The sequence below is a fragment of the Hemiscyllium ocellatum genome, chromosome 25 (assembly GCF_020745735.1).
Source record: "Hemiscyllium ocellatum isolate sHemOce1 chromosome 25, sHemOce1.pat.X.cur, whole genome shotgun sequence".
In the NCBI taxonomy this organism is placed as follows: domain Eukaryota; kingdom Metazoa; phylum Chordata; class Chondrichthyes; order Orectolobiformes; family Hemiscylliidae; genus Hemiscyllium; species Hemiscyllium ocellatum.
The window spans coordinates 31248134-31268149 of NC_083425.1; the positions used below are offsets into that span (position 1 = coordinate 31248134).

General features: G+C 37.6%; 1 protein-coding gene across 1 annotated transcript in view; it reads right to left on the reverse strand.

Annotated features, from left to right (window-relative positions):
- LOC132827975 (alpha-1,6-mannosylglycoprotein 6-beta-N-acetylglucosaminyltransferase B) overlaps nt 1-20016 on the reverse strand; it is an 860566-nt gene that overhangs the window by 682609 nt on the left and 157941 nt on the right. Inside the window, exon 4 of the mRNA XM_060844829.1 lies at nt 17047-17171. Within this exon, the coding sequence (XP_060700812.1) occupies nt 17047-17171 (125 nt within the window). The remainder of the gene's footprint in view (nt 1-17046; nt 17172-20016) is intronic.

Below are 20016 nucleotides of genomic sequence, written 5' to 3' on the forward strand. Positions count from 1 at the left end.
GACATAGATCAGAAATCAGAAGTTGGAGAATTTGTGATTTTATGAACCTGCATATTTGGGGTTTTAAATGGCCAGCTGCCTCTGTAAATGTATGTGCAAAAACCAGCCTGACTGCCCTCCTATTCCTGCAATAGTGGGAAAGGCCTTGTTCAGGGTGGGGCTTGTAAATTTGGGCAATTTCCATCATTTTCAGGAAGGCAGGGAGGTTCTACACTGTAGAAATACAACTCAAAATTAGCCGAGTTGATCCATTTGGATCAATTCGTCTAATTTTGAGTTGTATTTCTTGCATTTTGTGCTGAAAGGCAAAGATTAAAAAAAAATGTCACCTTTTTATCCTCACCTACTTTGACATCTGCAATCATAAAACTGAGAGAGAGAAAGAGAGAGAGAGAGAGAGAGAGAGAGAGAGAAATGAATAAGTTTTCACTATTAACTTCTAAAGAGTCCATTCTTTGAGAATTATATGAGCTACCTAGATGCTATAATGTCTGGAAAATGTAAACACTGCTCCAGATGATAATATTCTGATGTTAAATGTTGCTTGTTTTAAAACAGACACTTCATAAAATCTGAGGAATGATTTTCTAAGGGTGCCTTTTGCACATATGCAGCACCATCTTCTGTGTGCTAGAGTTTATATTTAGAGGCTGAACCTCACTGAGTGATGCTGCTGACAGGTTAAACCAGGTGGCATTAGAAGTGGAAAAGAAATATTGCTCTTCCTTTTAAAACGTGACATCTGGCCATTTAAGAAAGATCCATTCTTTCAAAATATCTGGAGGGGGCAATGTATGTATTTATATATCTAATAATCGGCAGGAGAGGAGAATGATAAATCTGAGCTCCCTATTGTTTTCAAGAAATAGCTTTGCGTTTCCTGCTGTGATCTTTGGGACAACGTGATGGTGTCAAGACTGCCTATGTGTGTGAATTCTCTCCTAATTATAGCATTGGATTCGAACAATCTATAAATTGTAAGCCTAAATACTCAGTTCGAAAAATAATTCAAACTGTTCCTCACCAGCAATTACGTGTTGAGCAGAGCAAGAGTTTTGGAGGATTCATTATTTTTCTGTTGAAATGTTTTTGTTATGTTACTGTCATTCAATCAAACAACAAAGAAAAATCCTCAGGCACTCATGTAAAATTTGTCAAAAATTGAAAAAGTTTAGAGTTTTTGTACCCTCATCATTTGACACTGACAGAAATGTCTATTATTCTCATCTTTTCACATTGGTTAAAGTAATCTGAAAAACAGTTAAACAGGGATAATTGACAGCTGCTCTTCATTATATATTTATCTATACCCCTACATCTGAGAGCTATTGTGGCACTGCGGCAGTGTACCCACTTCTGAACCTTGTGGCCTTGGTTCAAATCCCACCTGTCCCCAATGCGTGTGATAACACATCTGAATGGTTAGGTTAGGAAATGTCAGTATCTGTTGACACCAGAAATGTAGGCAACAGCACATGTGCACTAATAGGAAACATTCATGCACAGGACTCTAGACTAACTATATCATCTCATGAATGTCATTTGCATTGGCCATTCTATGTCTGCACTGAGATGAAATGCAAACTTTGAAACAGGGAGTGAGAACAGGATGGCTTGTAAATGTCAGATGCTAATATTCATTGATGTAGGAGCATGTGGCTTATGTCCATTGTGTGTGCCCGAGATGTCACTGCCCTGTGACCAACCCAGAAACCTTTAGACAGAAGCGGCAAGTTCAACCAGTCAAGAACCTGCTCTGGTTTTCATATTAAATTTTCCTGATGGGTAGTTTAAATGGCAAGTTCAGTAAAATCACAACTCATGGTGATTTGGACTGTTAGCAAGATAGTTTACAATCAATAACCAGCATCAATTTAGCAACTCACTGTCCCTGGCCAGAATCTCACCACACTGCTTGAGCAATGGAGAGACTTAACAATGAGATGTTCAACAACCATCAATACAACCATCTCGCCAGAGCCCACATCCCTCAGAAACTGTTAAGATTCCACCTATTGTTTCTGGCACAATATACCTTTTGAAATATTCCATCTGGAGATAATTTTTCCAATTCAAAATCTCTTAGGGGGTAAAAAACTTTATTGCAGATCCCAATTTTTTAGCTAGTAAAATTTGACCAAATTCCTTTAATGGTCTGAAATGGTCTGAAAGTTGAGAATTTAGTTTGACAATAAGTTTGACTGGGGTAGGTTTGCCTAGATGAGGGTTAAACATAGCACAACAGTCCACAAGGGCAAATGAAAATGTTGTACGGGAGTTGTTAAGGAACTAGGATATAAAGCAAAGTTAATGCAGCTGTTACCCTGGGTAATGGTGCTTGCTCCATCCCTGGAGCAGACCTGTACATTGAGCCTGCAATGTGTGTATACAGACATAAATTTTGTTCTTTTTGAGACTAAGTTTAAAGATGTAAAGGCAGGAGGCAATTCTGTTTGAGGGCAGAGAGGGGACTTTCTGGCTGATTGTGTTTCAGCACGTTACATAAGCAAACACAGATAAACTACCAAATTTTATCATCAGGCAAAGAAAAGCTTTCCACCCGAACTAACTTCAACCTTCTAGGCTACAACCTCCAGCTGCTGCATTTAAGATGCATCCAGACAGCAATTCACGTTTTGTAACCAAGGAACATCACCCAAGTTCTGTTCATCATCCCCACCAGCTTTAGAGATCTCAGACCAGGCCAACAGTAGCACCAGGCTTTAGGCTATTCCTCCCCAGTGATTCAATTGAAGGCTGTCCCTGGAGAGAATGGAAGTTCCTTTCCTTATGGATAGCAACAAGAGGCCATTCTTACTGACCAACACAGCCCAGACAGAGGTGGCTGTGGGGATCCTTGCTCATCAGCAGCTCATGGAAACCTGGTCCCAATACTGTAAGAGGATGAATGATCTCCTGCACCTTGTTAGTGCCACTGTTTACTCAATGTTTCATGCTGCTATCAATGGAAGTTAGCAATATGAGTGTGCCACTGCAGAGGACTGTCACACAAGACTTGCTGCCAGGCATCTCCATCAGATACCTCATGCATTCACTATCTGTCATTTCATTGCAGTTACCAATGTCACACTAATTGCTTCACAGTGGTGTTGCCTTTCACCCATTTGCCAGGACTGTCAATTATCACATGAAAGGAGATATAACACTCAGCAGTTTAAGCACCATTAATTCTCCGACCTTTCTTCAACACTGGAGAATGTACACAAATGTTACTTTCCTACCAAAGGTTTACATGGGACAAAGACAGCACTGCAAAAGGTAGATTTGGGATGAACAATTTACAGGTAAATCAGGCACACATATACTAATTTATTCTTTTCACAACTGTAGCTCTCTGATGACACTGAACCAACTTTTATTCAGAATCCTTAAATAATTCGTAGCATCCCCAAACAACATTCTTCTTACTAGTAACACGCATAGCCAGTGTCAGTGCTGGGGATTGGCATCTTTACCTGCATCAATCAATGCATGTCCAGTGCTGGGTCTACCTATTCTATTTGCTAAAGTTTCTGAATGGTTGTCTCCTGCAGGAGAAGAAAATACCAATTAAACACAAATGTGCCCTAGGTGGTAGTTGTTGTGGTTTAGTCGGGTGGGGGTGTCAGGTTTGGTGGTCCCCAGACATAAGATTTCTGACTGCATCCCTACTAAATTTTCTTTCCAGGACCTCTGAGAGGCAGCTCACGGCATGAGAAAATCTTTGCATTTCCCGTGCAGCATCTGGATCGCATTTCCAAACCAGGATGAAGAAAAAAATGAATCTGAGCCCCCAAACACTACCAGCAACTCGAACCGCACCTCCAGGGCATGAACAGTTTTGAACTTCAGAAGATGCAGCACTAAGGCTCTCTCTCTCCAACAGTGCAGAGACGTTTAGCTCAGTGGGTAATCTATCTGAAGTAGACTTGGTGTGAGATTCTATGAGCACAGAACTAGCAAAGGGTACAAATAGAATTGGAACAAAACAAAAGGCAAGGTCTCTGACACTTGGAGGGCTGCCAGACAATAGGCCTCTGCTGAACCCAGTACAGGTGATGAGCTTCTGGACTTGGCCATTAATGGACTGAAGGAGATAGTGAGATAGCAGTGGAATGTACGGCAGAGTCTCAGAAATCACACGTAGTCTGGAGTGAAGGGCTGAGGAGTTGTCCCAATGATTTTGATGTGTGCCTCTGGCATATGAGGGCATGGATATCTCAATGGAATGGCTCATGGCTGCCCAGGAGAACCTTCTCCTGGTTTTGAATCTTGAGATTTCCTCCATTTTCAGTCAAAACACCTATGAGTTAAGCCCAGCTGGTCTGCTCTAGTCAGATTTGCTGGCAAAGGCCAGTTTAAACAAGCAGGAAGCCGGAAGACAGGCTAGTTGACCTGTTTAGGTATCACCCAGCCCTTACTCCACCACAGGAGGAGCCACAGACAAGTTTTGGTGCAATATAGAGGCTGTGTGTGCATTGAAACCCTGAAGACAGGTTCCTCTATAAACTGTTTTCGGGTAACAGTGATCACCTGATAGGTGAGATTTACAGCATTGTGGTGAATGGAAGCAATGGATTAGTTCAAAGTTGTACAGTTTTGAATCAGGTAGAAAAGCTTCAGGATCAATGAGATGTGACAATACCAAATGCTGTTACATTTAAAGAGAAACAGAAGACAATTAAGGAAACTGTATAAAGGTATAACACAACACCAATCACATCTCGAACACTTTAAAGGTAAAGTCAGAAATTTAAATTGTGGAAAACCACCATGAAAATAATCACTCTAATAATACACAAGATAACAATTCACCTTTAAGTCAAAAAAATCAATCATTCGACCAAATCTCTGTCATGCTACACCATCATGAGAGCCCGAGAATTAGTAGGACATCAATATGGACTCAAACGTTTGAACGGAGAACAGATAACTGATTTCTGTATATATACCCTACAGACGCGAGTAATAGTCAAACTTTATTGACAAATATTTAAGATTAAGTTTATGGGGTGAACTATTACATGGATGCTACTTTTGAGGAGCTGAAATTCATGCCCATAAAAATTCATACCGTATCATTAGCAGAAGCCCAACTGACTTCTGAATGAATAAACAACAAAAACACAATGAACTTCGGTAATTCTGAAAACCCGGGCCAGCCGGCACACTGACTCGTAAATGTTGATCTGTTATCTATAAAGGATTTTTACATGAGATAAATGGAAAATTCCAAATTTTTTGACCAAAAATAGGAAGACAATCTTTCCATGAGTTCGACAATTACTTGAGTATATACACTAGTTGGCACAACTACCTACATATGTATACTTACTCACATTATTGTTGACAAAAAGGGCAGCTGCATATCACTTCAAAGGAATGTGCAAACAATATACAGTACCTCAAAGAGGAACAGGATATAAAGCATCAATTCATCATTTGGTGAGGTTGTTCCTGTGAGTCATGGTATTTGCTGAATCCTTAGAACGGTCCTGACAATTCAGTCACCCTATAAAATCTAGTTGTACTCTTCAAATTTAAAAAAACACTTCATGCACTTTACCAATCCTATGTGCGTGCGTGTGTGTGTGTGAAAGAGAGTGAGTGAGTGTGAGAGTGTGAACTTAAATGAAAAACTCAAAAAACAGGCCAACAATAACTCTCAAGTGACTTTTGGAGTTTAATTTTGAGTATCTTTCAAAGATTAAAATTAAACTTCTCACAACCTAAACACATGCCCAAACTACATTTGGAATGTAAACAAGAGAAAGTACCAGAGCTGAAAATGTGTTGCTGGAAAAGCGCAGCAGGTCAGGCAGCATCCAAAGAGCAGGAGAATCGACGTTTCGGGCATGAGCCTTTCTTCAGGAAAGAAGGGCTCATGCCCAAAATGTCGATTCTCCTGCTCTATGGATGCTGCCTGACCTGCTGCCCTTTTCCAGCAACACACTTGCAGCTCTGATCTCCAGCATCTGTAGTCCTCACTTTCTCCTCGAAGAGAAAGTACCACCCAGGCAGAAACGTCCAATATAATCTTAGTTCAGTGCTTGGGCAACAATGATCGACCTCCACATAATCTTCAATAACAACTGTTAAATGCTAAAAATGGGAGATCTAAGGTTTGTTTTTCCCAAACACTCCAAGAAAGAAGAACTTTAAGTGCGAAAATGGTCACATTGTGCAAAGCCTACAAATCAACTATTTGATGAAAAATGACTTCTTGGAGTAGGTAATGCTGTCTACTTGTGTATGCTTACCTTTCCTGCTGATACCAGAGCAAAAGTAGCAAAACCGATCAAGAAATAACTAAATTAAGAACATCTGGAATGGAATGCTTGTCATTGATGATGACCATGAAATCATTTAAAAAATCATTTTAAAAATCTCATTGGTTCATTAACATCCTTTAGGGAAAGAAATCTATCAGTCTCACCTGTCTGGCCTATATTTGACACATCTCCAGATCCTCAGAAAAATGTTTGACTGTTAATGGTCCTCTGAAATGGCCTCTCAGTTTAACGGCAATTAGGGATGGGAAGGAAATGCCAACCTTGAGCCAATTGCGTAAATTCCAATGAGGACGTTTTAAAAATCACTCAAAATTTGCATGGATGTTTCAGTTTATTTTCTTGCAAATTCAGAGTTCATCTATCAAGTTAATCTAATGTAAGAGTAATTTAATTTTAGTGAAGTAAATAGCAGAAGCTGAATCACTGATAAATGGTGTGGCAGATCTTTTAGCATTAGTAAGGTGTTAATGAGAAACATAGCAGAGTTATGACATTTAAAATACCAATACTTTTTTTTAGTCTATAAGAAAATATACATAAAAGATATGATTGGTATTTCACTGCCGACGCAGCTGCATGAATAAAAAGTGGTTACAGAACCTTTAACTGTAACAAGTTTAGGGTTGGGATATTTAAATTTTGCAATGATTTTAAAACTACTTAAACAATGTGCACTTATCGAATGTGTGAAGAAATAAAATACTACAGATAATAATCTTTTCTGTAGATTTCATAAAACAAATTACATTTTCTAAGAACCTGGGTATAAAACAGTGTTTAAGGAAAGACGTATTTTACTGCAACCTGAATCTGGTTCTATTGCTTTTAATTTAATTGAACTTTTATGCGCCATTGGTTTATTACTAGAGATACAGAGAGATTGTCAGAAATCGTTTCTAGCATTCTCTAACGATGATCTGTGCTTCTTCAGCTCTTCATATGCATTCAATTTTCAGCTAATTTAGACCTTTGGCAGACCAATGAAACGTAATACAGAAGTTGCAAGCACGATTAGCTGATCAGCATTATTTGAGGGTCTTAGCAGAAAATGATGGATGATGGCTGTTTTGCTGTCACTCTCAGCATACTTTGAAAGAGAGAATGTCAGGAGTGGGAGGAAAGTAAATGAGACATTTAATCCATACCTAGAACTCAAAGACCTGACAAACCGCAGATCTTCAAACTGACTAATTCTCTTCTACTTGAACTGAAGATCCATCTGTTGTTAATTAAATTGAGTCTGAGGTTCAGAGAAATCAGCAATACATTAATGATAATTCCTCAATCTTGTGGCATGTCAAAGTGCTCTTGTGTTCTAGGTAACTACTACTTAGGTTGTGAATATTGTCTAAAATTTGTGTGCAGAATTCTGCACATGATACAATACAAAAACTACTTCATGATATCATTACACATGGAATCAATGACAGCTGGAATAACTTGTATTTATATCGCACCTTTAATGTAGTAAAACGACTGATGGCACTTTACAGAAGTGTATAAAAAGAATTTACACAAATCACAGAGGGAAATATTAGGCCAAAAATTAGAAGTTCGACCCAAGCAGTAGGTTTCTAGGAGCATCTTAAAAGAGGAGACAGAGGAAAAGAGACAGCGAGACATTGGAAGGGAATACCAAAATTTAGGGCCTAAGCAGCAGAACTTTAATGGTAGAGTCATTAAAATCAGGAATAGTCAATAGGCTGTAAAATGCAGGTATCTAGCAACAGTTGAGAAGAGGCAGAACATTAGGAAGGTTGCACAACATTGTAGACAGATAATGGAAAGGACATACAACAACTTAAAAATTGGAATGAGGATTTTAAAATTGCAGCATTGCTAGATCAATGGCCATTTATGGTTAACAAACACAGAGGAATTGAACTGAGAGAGGAGTGAAGTTGGCAACATACAACATTTATGATAGTGAAATATAAGTAGGTAGTTCATACAATGGTTTCTGTCTCCTAAAAAGAAGTTTTTAAATGTCCACCTCTGTATGGTCGAACAGAATTTAGAGACAGAGAGCAGAGAGACAGAGACAGAGAAAGACAGACAGAAAGCAAGCCTTGTCCTTGTAGGTGGAAATGGACATGTGGCTGGAAAGTGCTGCCTAAGAATCTTTGGTAAATTTCTATATATTACTGACAGCTACTAATGAGTATCGGTGATGGATTCAACAGGTCACAGATTAAATGACTTGGAGTTTGACAGCCCAGTGGTAAATGATTTGAGGGAGAGATTTTTTCCTCGTGTTAGGCACAGAAAGATGGGGGTTTGGGAGTTTGGAGGGAAATGTAGATCGAAAATGTTAGAATGGAGCAATCAGAAACTGCATCAGTGGTTGTAATGGCAGAGGTTTCGAACTGCAAGAGGTAAGAAGGCCAAGTAGATGGCCATATATTTGTGTAGGAGTGTTTATATACAGGGTAATGACAATGACTGCAGATGCTGGAAACCAGATTCTGGATTAGTGGTGCTGGAAAAGCACAGAAGTTCAGACAGCATATATAACCAGATATTTAAAAGAAGGAAGAGCAGCCAGGCATCAAGATTCTTTGAAGAGAAAGGTGCAATCACTCTTCATCCATGTCTCTGCTAGGCTAAGATATCAATATATTCATCCATAATAAGCTTATAGATGACAGTTTTTATTAGCCAATGAACATATATTTGGGAGGTACCTGTGGAGGAATGCAGTTTATCATTATGTTGATAATTAATCTAAGGAATCAGTTTTTCCCATGTTCTGAGAATTACATAATTGCTTATTTATAACAGAATTAACTGGAAATATTCAAAAGACAAGTACATTTTGGCAGAGGTCTAGCAAAGTATTAGCTACAATAGATGAATGTATTTTCATACCTAACATAAATTATCTGAATTTACCACTTAATGAGGAAATGTATCACAAACCCAATATGCCAAATGTATAAAAGTGAAAATGGTATGAAGTACAACTTGAATCATTGTCTTCAAGGCTGTGGGTTAACACAGTACTGTGAGACACAGCGAGCACTACTGCTGACATTTCCAGAGGGACACATCACCTATCACTGTTAGTTTGTCACTTGGTTATGAAGTGGAAAAGTTTCAGTTCACTGCATTGTCATTCTTTAGATTGGAATTCTTTTGACAAGGCAGCCTTCTTATTAAAGTAGTTTTAATTTTATTTATCAATCAGAAAATGTAAGTAGCAAAAATGAACTTAAAATTTGAAAAACAACACACTGAAATTACTGAAAAAAGAAACGGAACCAATCATTATTAATGCATAATAAATCCCAACAATTCATATCATGAAAGAATTACACTGTAATTTGTAAATTGTATAGATTGTTGACTGATTTTTACTTCTCATTAGCCTTTCAAAAACGAGAGCCAGTAAATTACTGGATTTGTGTGTAAATATAAACAAATCGCACTCCAGAAAGTTAGGCCTGGCACTTCCAATCATAAGGACCCTGTTAAAGACAAAATTTATGGTCCCATCATGCTACTCACCCTCAATGACACAGAAAGGGCACACATGAGAATGTGGAGCCTCACTTGTGCAAGTCGTGAATTGTTCCAAGAGGCTACTTACAATAAGATACTTTTGCTTAATTTTCCTTTCTGATTCTCTGAACTTTCTTTCTTAATTCGGTAATTTTCCTGCGTCTGTGTAGGTAGTAACTACAGATTTGCTGATTTAGCCAAAATAGGAAAGAAAAATGTATAAAGCTTGACCTTTTGTAATATCAATGTATTGATCATATCTTAAGTGTTTTCTGAACATGTGTCTGTGTCTATAAATTGTACTTAACTGGTGACATTGGCTGCCTGAAGTTCTGATTTAGAACAGATGTAGGGCAGTTGCTGTGTGATTGACCATTTGAAAATGTGATTGATCACACCATGATCACATTATGCTACAGAAATATCATCTGGTTGATTAGATGACACAAAAACAGCAAGGAAACAGCAATGAGCAAGCTGGCCCAAGGCCAAGCATTGCTAAAACCCAAAGATAAGCCTCCTTCTGGAGAAAACAAACAGATATCCTAATAAGCAAAAGATCAATGACTATGGTAAGTGACACAATTGTGGTGTTTAATAAAAGACTACATTTGTTACTCCTTATGTATTTCTCTATTTAAGGGGAGGTGATGGTTTAGTGGTATTAACACTACCAGTGACGCAGGTCATGTTCTAGGGACCCAAGTTTGAATCCTGCCATGACAGATGGTGAAATTTGAATTCAACAAAATATCTGGAATTAAGAGTCTAACAATGACCATGAATCCATTGTCGATTGTTGGAAAAACTCACCTGGTTCACTAATGTCCTTTAGGGAAGGAAACTGCCATCCTTACCTGGTCTGGCCTACATGTAACTTCAGACCCACAGCAATGTGGTTGACTCTTAACGGCCCACTGGGCATTTAGGTATGGGCAATAAATACAGGGTAAAAAATGAGGTCTGCAGATGCTGGAGATCACAGCTGCAAATGTGTTGCTGGTCAAAGCACAGCAGGCCAGGCAGCATCTCAGGAATAGAGAATTCGACGTTTCGAGCATAAGCCCTTCATCAGGAAATACAGGCCTAATCAGCAAGGTCCTCATCCCAAGAATGAATAATTAAAAAAAGATCGTTTCTTATGAGAATGTTTGCAAATGTACAGGAAATCCAAAATGGCCAGGTACTTTTGGTGTTGAAAGTGAATATAAAAGGCACAAACAGATTTTATTCCACAATACTACCTTCTCTCTGATCAGACTATAATAGCTATGTCCATGCATTTTTGTTGAATGATACAAGCAATATGATATAGTAAATAGACATTAGACAATAGGTGCAGGAGTAGACCATTTGGTCCTTCGAGCCAGCACCACCATTCATTATGATCATGGCTGATCATCCACAATCAGTATCCTGTTCCTGCCTTATCCACATAACTCTTGATTCCACTATCTTTAAGAGTTCTATCTATCTCTTTCTTGAAAGTATCCAGAGACTTGGTCGCCATTGCCTTCTGGGGCAGACCATTCCATATATCCACCACTCTCTGGGTGAAGAAATTTCTCCTCAACTCTGTTCTAAATGGTCAGCCCTTATTTATAAGCTGTGCCCTCTGGTTCTGGACTCATCCAACAGCAGAAACATGTTTCCTGCCTCCAGAATGAACAACCCTTTAATAAACTTATACGTCTCAATCAGATCCCCTCTCATCTTTCTAAACTCAAGTGTATACAAGCCCAGTCACTCCAGTCTTTCAACAAATAAAAGATGCAAGCTATTCTTCTGTTTAAATAAACTCCAATTATATATATTCTGTTACTGTTTCAGTTATGTGTTATCAGTGGACACCATTTTTAAACAAATACGCAAACTGAATTATATCTCATCCAAGACATGTAAGGTATAAGAATGCAAAAAAAGTCCTTCTTTAAAATAATAAAAAACACAAATACTGATTAAAATTATTGCCTTGTTGTTGATCTTTGTTTTGTAATTTATTTTTATTTGTGTTTCTGTTGCTTTATTGCAGACTAAATAATGTAAATTGATGTATTTTGACAAGAAGGCTGCCTTGTCAAACCAAATAAAGATTTATATTGTGAAAGATGTCAGTGTTACTTAACTGAAAATTTACAAAAAAAGGTTCTGGAAAGCTTGAGCTTATTTCGGGCCAACCTTCACAAGAAGCTTGTAATTCAGTCTAACAGAATTCTAATTAGCAGATGCACATAGACTTCAAACATTTCACAAAAGCAAAACCATCAAAGGATGAAACCTTTTCTGCAGGTAAAGCTGTTCCCATGCATCAACAGTATTTGAATAGTCAAAGTAATAACATTAATTGTTTCACAGAAATATTATGGTCAAATCCCTTGCTCTAATATACTGCAGATTAAATAGATAAGGAACATATACCAAAACATTTCCAAGTCATATATATATTCTGTTACAGATTGAAAGCAGGGTTGGAGAAGTGGTACAAGGGCACAATTAAATGTGCAGGTTGTAATGGAAAATAATGTATTTATATATCTCAGGAATCGCTAATGTGAACTCAGTGATCATAAGTAGTCTTTGTGGGTAATATTGATGCAGTGTGATGGAGCGCTATTACATTGAGAACCCCTGGCAATTTAACAAGATATTGGAGAATGTATTGGAGCATGAGAAAAAAGTGTATGCCTTAATAATAAACATGTAAGAAACAATTATTCACATGATGAATTCTTGCCCAAATTGTCAATACTAAAATCTCAACAAACTAACAAAGCAAATTTGCAGTATTTTCCATTTCTAATTTCGGAGTTATAGAATTTGGTGTATTTCTCCTCTAATTTTAGGAATACATTTTAGTTGTCCACAATGAATCGAAGCTGATTGAAAATAGGTGCCAAGAGATCTTCCCATTCAATTTTTTAAAAAAATGAAAATCTTGCTTATGTGTGTTTTTAAGGCCAGATTTCAAATCATCATTCCATTCCTAAGGACTTGTTTATGTACAGAAATCAAGCACTATCATTTGGATTCATTGACACAATAGCTAAATTTAACAGGTATGAAAATTGGTCTGCATTGTGTAACATCAGCTAAAAATTGGTAATAAAGTCAGAAAGTGCTGGAGAAAATCAGCAGGTCTGGTTACATTTGTGGAGAGAAAGCAGAGTGAACATTTCAGAAGGTTCTGAAGAAGGATCGCTGAAACTGAAACATTAACTCTCCTTTCTCTCCACAGATGCTGCCAGACTTGCTGAGCTTATGCAGCATATCTGTTTTTGCTTCACATTTTTAACATCTGCAGTTCTTGGTTTTATTTTAGCTCAAAATTGGTATTTACCTTTCCTTACATCTTGATCTGCCCCAAACCTTTGATTGGCAACATCTTGTCACCAACATAGGCTGGTATTTGTTGCTGATTGCGATGGGACCTGTGGCATTTGAGGACATGGTAAACAGCAGAGGCAGATCCAAACAATGAAACCGAAGGAACCTCAGTGAGACACACAAGACTATACTTTCCTGCCAAACTGTGGGAAACTGTGCATGTCGGTTCCTCCTTCTGAGGAATATCCAAATGGTAATAAATTCAGCAACCCTTACCATGAAAGCAGTCAATTATAGTCAGACTGAGGAGAAGTTTTCTGAAGAGGATGGCAGTGCCCCTTTGTTGAAGTAGCTTTCTACACCCTGTAAAACCCATCAACATCTTGGAAGAGTCCTCTCAGCAGGAGGTCAGTGGGTTGGCTTGGCCAGTGATGCCCACGTCCCATTAATGATTTTTTTTAAAAACAGGCTACATGGCCAACAGGTGTCAATAGGCACTACACTGAATGGATTATCCTGTCACCCTTATGCCTCTCACAATACTGGGCACTCTTTTATTTCAGGTCTTCATGGTCCCCTCAATTTTGGGGCACTAGATCTCTGTTGTTTTCCAGCAATTCTCAACTCTGCTGAGTGGGGAGGCCAGTTGGAAGTTGCTGCAAAATGTTCCATTGATCTCCAATCCTTCTGATCAGCTTACCATCCTTTTAATTGAAATTGGTCAACAGGAAACTAATTCTTAATTTGTCAACTCTGGGAAGACCACATCTAATATTTCATCATAGCTACTTCCAGGTTGCTAATGCAATATTTAAGCTATTACTAATTCATAAGATTCCTTCATTTGCCAATAAAAGCTACACTCCCAATACAGCACTTGGGCAGCCTATTTTTTGTTTCACTTTATTGCAGTCTATAAGAAATGTTTATGAATGCTTCTAATCTCAAGTAATATATCAGAGCAAGGAATTCCTGACAAAAGTTGAGGGCAACACTCGAATTACATCCCATCCAGCAGAATTACCAAAAACCAGGAGCTGTATGTTGATATATTAACTTAGTATAAAATCACATACAAAAACTTTAAAGACAAACAAGGGAAGATAAAACTGATAAAAGAAAATGTAGAAATAAAGCATTCTAACTTTTTTATTATTTGAAACTATCCAACAAACCTACAATGTGAAATAATGAAATGAAAGTAAATTTTCAGTGCAAACAAGCTTATTTGGCAATAACAAATACTTTTTATGCTTTTTGGAATTTAGCCAGACCTGAATGGAAAGCCTTATCTTTTTCAGTGGGCATGTTTGTTGGCCATTGTTTGTAAGTACATTAAACTCATGCTATTACTTGCATTTCAATGCCAAGGTAATTGATGAGTAGATGTAACAAGAAAAGAGGTCAATCAGACAAGATTCCATGCATGAATGGATAACATAAAGTTGTTGTCTGACTTAATTATTATTTCCATATTCATGAATAATGTATATGATGTGATTATAATATATCTCTGGAAGTGAGTTGCGATGATTCAATTAAAGATCTCTAATGAGATCAATAATTGATGAAAAAGTTAATAAATGTTTTATAATTGCATTCTGCTGGAAATAGCACTTGATAAAAGAAAACCATCTCATTAATGCAGATATATCATTTAATATTTCTTGGGTGTCAGCAAAATGCCTTTAAACAGTACCTTTTAGTATAGCACAATGCCTCAAAAAAATCATAGTAAATCATAGTGGCAGAGTTATAGTACTAATTGCAAGTTTAGTCAAAAAGATGGTGATAGAGAAAGGTATAAGAAATACATAAATATAATTTCAAGGGGAGAAAGAATATGCAGATTAATGTTGCATGACAGAAGGGTGCACAAATGGGTCAAAGTTATCAAAGGTATTGGAGTGAGGCTATTTAGATATTTCAAAGCAATGACAAGGAACTCAAACTTAATGCATTAGAAGATGGAGTAAATGTAAGTCAGTGGAAACAAGGGGTTGGTGAACAAAGTTACCTAAAGCAGGACGGTAGGTAAATTAAGAATCTAGGTTTATGCCTTGAATGACAGGGCCCACATTTTAACAAAAATGGTGGCAAGAAGAGCTACCCCAAAACAGAGTATCTGTCGTTTTCATTAGGGGAGGATTTGGAATGGTTCACACCATATTTTTATTCGCAAAGGTAACTCCACAGTTTGAAGCTCAACTGCTTCAGTCAAATCCCATTTTCATTGGTGAGATGTCCAAAACATAACTCATGCCCTTTGGCCCATCAGGAGAAGGACTGAACGCACTAAAGTTCTTTGGGAAGATAAGGTATCCTTTTTGTAAAGGTCATGAACATCTTAGGGAGAGGTCAGATGTGCTTTTATGGTGGAAAAGTGCTCTTTCAGATTGTTAAGAGTAGATATGAGTGTGTAAATGATGGATACATCTACTGGAACTTGTAAGGGAACCTACAAGGGACAAGTGAAAGGAGCGTTCAAGAGGGCTGTTAAGGGAACTGTCATGCTGTAACAACTGGGCCTGTGGCTGCCTCTAAACATCCTCCAGGAATGACTGGCACAACTCCCATTAAACCCTGACATTTCCCAAATGAATATCACATCAGATTTGGGACATTGGGAATTTGACTCTGTGCTCTTGTTTCAGGAATAAAAAAGGAGGTGGGAATTTACAACTTAATAGCAATCAGTGGGAAGAATATAAAATTAAGTCATGAATAACATTGATTGGGGTTTTAAAAGCAAGTGGCCAGCAAGGGAGATTCAGCTCATGACAAGGGATTAAAATTACAGGCTGAAAACTAAGGTGGTCCTACTCTTGACATGGAATTGCAACATTTTCTGCAGAACTTCATTTTTTAAGCACTGCTTTGGAAGATAAGTTGGTGTCTCACGTGCACTACATTAAAAAAAAGCATGATTGCTTAAATTCTTACAATCTTAAACTTTATCTTGGTCTGAACCATACAAACACATCCAAATCATTTGTGTAGCCCTAAACGTTTCTGTGAAAGAGGATATCAAAATGCTTTGCACAAGTTTTTATTTAGTGTTATCCCTGCTATTTAGTTAAATGTGGCTATAAATTGCACAGAAGATCTTATAACAACAAGATGAATAACTAATTTGTTTATGTAGTAAGTGCTGGAATTGAACAGTATCAATGAAATTAGAAGAATTCCTCACCCTTTGGCATGTTGTGGCCTGGAATGTACTGTCCCCACATGAACAGACAGTCAGAGACTCAATTTAAAATCTTATCACATTTAGTAAAGTATTGCACTGGAGTGGCAGTTTAGATAAAGTGTTCAGTAGAATAGAGTGAACTCATAATATTCTAATTCAGAGACAAATATGCTAATAATTAAACCCAAGGTGATGTTAAATGCAATATTAAATACAATGTTTATTTGGAAAATCTCATTAAATATATCTACCATGCATATGAGAAATATTTTCCATATTATCTATTCATTATCTGTGAATCAGCAGGGCTGCTAGCTATAAGACCAAGCTACAGTGGAGAAATGGAATTGATTTTAAGTTTCTGGATTTTCTGACTGGAATGTTCTACTTAACAGGGATGTACAATTTTAATAATACGGTCACAGATTTTTGAATATGTTAAAAATACCCAAAAAGCTAAATATTCAATATTTTGTGAACATGCCCATATTACTATAATAGTTACAAATCTGATAAGTTCTAATTAATTTGGTTACAGTACGGATTTGTGCATTATTAAAGGATCAAATCTTAAAAATTGTGATTTTTTCTTCAAAAGCCAATAGTATTGTCTTCTCTTTGAGCAGCACACTGGTATGCATGTTTTAAGAATGCTGGTTAACATAGAACAACACAACAATAGTCGTATCAAAGTGTACGAGCTGTTAATATTGTTCATTTTATGTTGGCACTTACCGGTTTAAAGCAGAGCTGAGTTCCTCCAATTTTCTGAAGTCGCTCACATTTTCCAGTTTTGCTAGTGGCTCCATCCGCTTCACTATTACTTCCAGCATATCTGTCATTTTCCTCAGCACACGTGTCTCTAAACCAATTCCTTTGAATGCAAGAACAAATATTTTGTCAGTACAACGAAGCAACAATGTATCAAATGCAAAGAACATGGTACATCGGAGCTTTGGCTAGGCCGCACTGGAAAATGGGCTTGAGGAAATTTGAGAAAAATATGGACATGATCAGAAATATATTTCAAAAAGGGTGGTGTTGCTTGAATTTTGAAACTGGTTCCGGTGGCATGTTAATAAGATAATCAGTGAGCAGTTTTAAAACAATTGGCAAAAAAGAAGTCAGGGGAGATAAGGAGAGCTTTTCTTAAAACTTTGCTAATGGTTCTGATTTGGAAGGCACTTTCTGAAAGGGTGGTGAAAGTAGATTCAACAGTAACTTTCTGTAAGAAATCAGATCAAAAAAGGTTAAAAATTGGAGAGGAATTGGGCAAGAACAAGGTAATATGATCCATGGATAACTCTTTTAAGGAAATAACGTGGACATAATAGGTCAAATGATCTCCATTTTTGCTCGATTTCATATATCAAATTTTACAATTAAAAAGACCGTTAGATTGGAGTCACAGCATAAATTAAAAACGCGAAAGTTCTTAGACTTGACTTCAACTCTCCTCCAATTCACATGCAAGTACAACTGAGATCTGAGAAGGGATCATCAGCTAGCCTGGTCCCTAAAGGCAAGCTGACTATTGAAACAAATTAATGAAACTGACAGTGCTAAGTTAACATTTTTTACAAATTTAACTGTGGCCTGCTGATTTTCCCAAGTCTTGGGAAACCAGTTATAAGAATGAAGGCAAGCAAAAAACAGTTTGGGACAAAATATAAATGCTATTACAGCACTTACTTATGATCAAGAGGAATAGAAGTAATTCTCTCAGTTTCTCAAATTCACGCTCATCAAAACCTTCTCTCCCATAATGGTAAGGATCCTCCTACCATGGTTGGTGATCGATCAGGATTGGCAACTCTCTGAATTGGATGTTGTTTTGGAGTTGGGGAAGATCCTCCCCACAGTTGAAATGCCAATGACAAAACCAGGTCCTTGACCACCAGGATTGGTTAGAATAAACACTAACCATGAGATTGGGATTTTCTCCTCCCATACCCTGTCTACCCTCTCCTACCTGCTGATTTTAACCTACCCTCTGATATACCTCAGAGGGCACTCTGTGGTCATGGACTGGATTTATGTGAACTAAAAAAATTCCTCTGATGTTTTCCACGTATGGTTGGAAGAGACCCTCAAGGCACAAAACCTGTCAAGGAGAGTTCATTACTGCCTCCAGTTCTCATTCCCCTGCATGTTCTTCTTAGTGTTGAAGTCCATAACCAAAGTTAAAAATCACACAACACCAGGTTATAGTCCAACAGGTTTAATTGGCAGCACACTAGCTTTTGGAGCAACGCTCCTTCATCAGGTGATTGTCACCTGATGAAGGAGCGTCGGTCCAAAAGCTAGTGTGCTTCCAATTAAACCTGTTGGACTATAACCTGGTGTTGTGTGATTTTTAACTGTGTACCCCAGTCCAACACTGGCATCTCCAAATCCATAACCAAACTAAGCTTTGAAAATATTGTATTCAACTTCTGATTTTGATTTTTTTTTCCCCTAATAAGATAACATGAACCAAACCATTCAATCCTTTACCAACAAAATTCAAGGATCAAAATCTGATAAAACTGAAAATCTTTGAATCAAAAGGGTATGTTTATTTATTGATATTCACTCTGAAAAATGCCATATAGATTCTGAAATAAACCTGAATATCATAATAATATGGACTTTTTGTGCCTGGCTTAGCATGCTTCAGTTGCAAACAAGTGAAAACAAATGCCTGGTGTTGAACTGTTTGAACGTGACTTGCCAGCACCTAAACAGGCATTATCTCAATCTGTTTGGTGCAAATGCTGCTGGTGTACATTTCTATTGTACAACATGTTTCAGCTGATTTTGGCCTATGTTTGTAAGATTTAATAGAATACAGTAGAGCAGATTGAGAGTAGATCAGTTTGGACTTTATATGTGTCAGAGTTAAATCAAACTGCATGATGGAAAAATCTGCTGAGTACAGTCCTCTGCTGTAAATGATTTATGATAAACAAATCTAAACTTCAAACCAGCTATGGTCTACCAGCTGGTAGCACATGAGCCTCTGGCTACTCTGGTTAAATTAATATAAAAATTGATCAATACAGTAGATTAAAACATTTTTTCTTTTTAATCCGGTGTCAATACTTCACACTATACTTCACTGTACCTATTGATTTGCACAAAACAGTCCAAGAATGAAGAAGTATGCCCAGTGAACATAAGAGGAAACTAAAGGAAAAAATAAATGTAAAATGCACATATCTGGATGAATGTGATGAATGATGAGAATAATCTAGCAACCAATTTAATAGAAAAATCATTAGCATTATTCAAAATAAATTATATGTCTCAATGAGTTAATTCATGGCCTTTTTTCTCTTTGTTGTTTCTTATATATTCTTAAATACAAACCCTTTAAAGCAGGTCCTGTTAAAGAGAATGGCTAAGTAAAATTTATTCAGTGACTGAGATGATTCCTCAGGGCTTAAAAATGTGTTGCTGGAAAAGAGCAGCAGGTCAGGCAGCATCCAAGGAGCAGGAGAGTGGACTTGACCCCCCACTCCCCACCCCCCATACCCACAGCCCCCACCAACCCAACCTCCACTCCTGGCAGCTTCCCCTGCAACCGCAAGAAATGCAAAACTTGCGCCCACATCTTCCCCCTCACTTCCCTCCAAGGCCCCAAGAGATCCTTCCATATCCATCACAGATTCACCTGCACCTCCACACACATCATTTACTGCATCCGCTGCACCCGATGTGGCC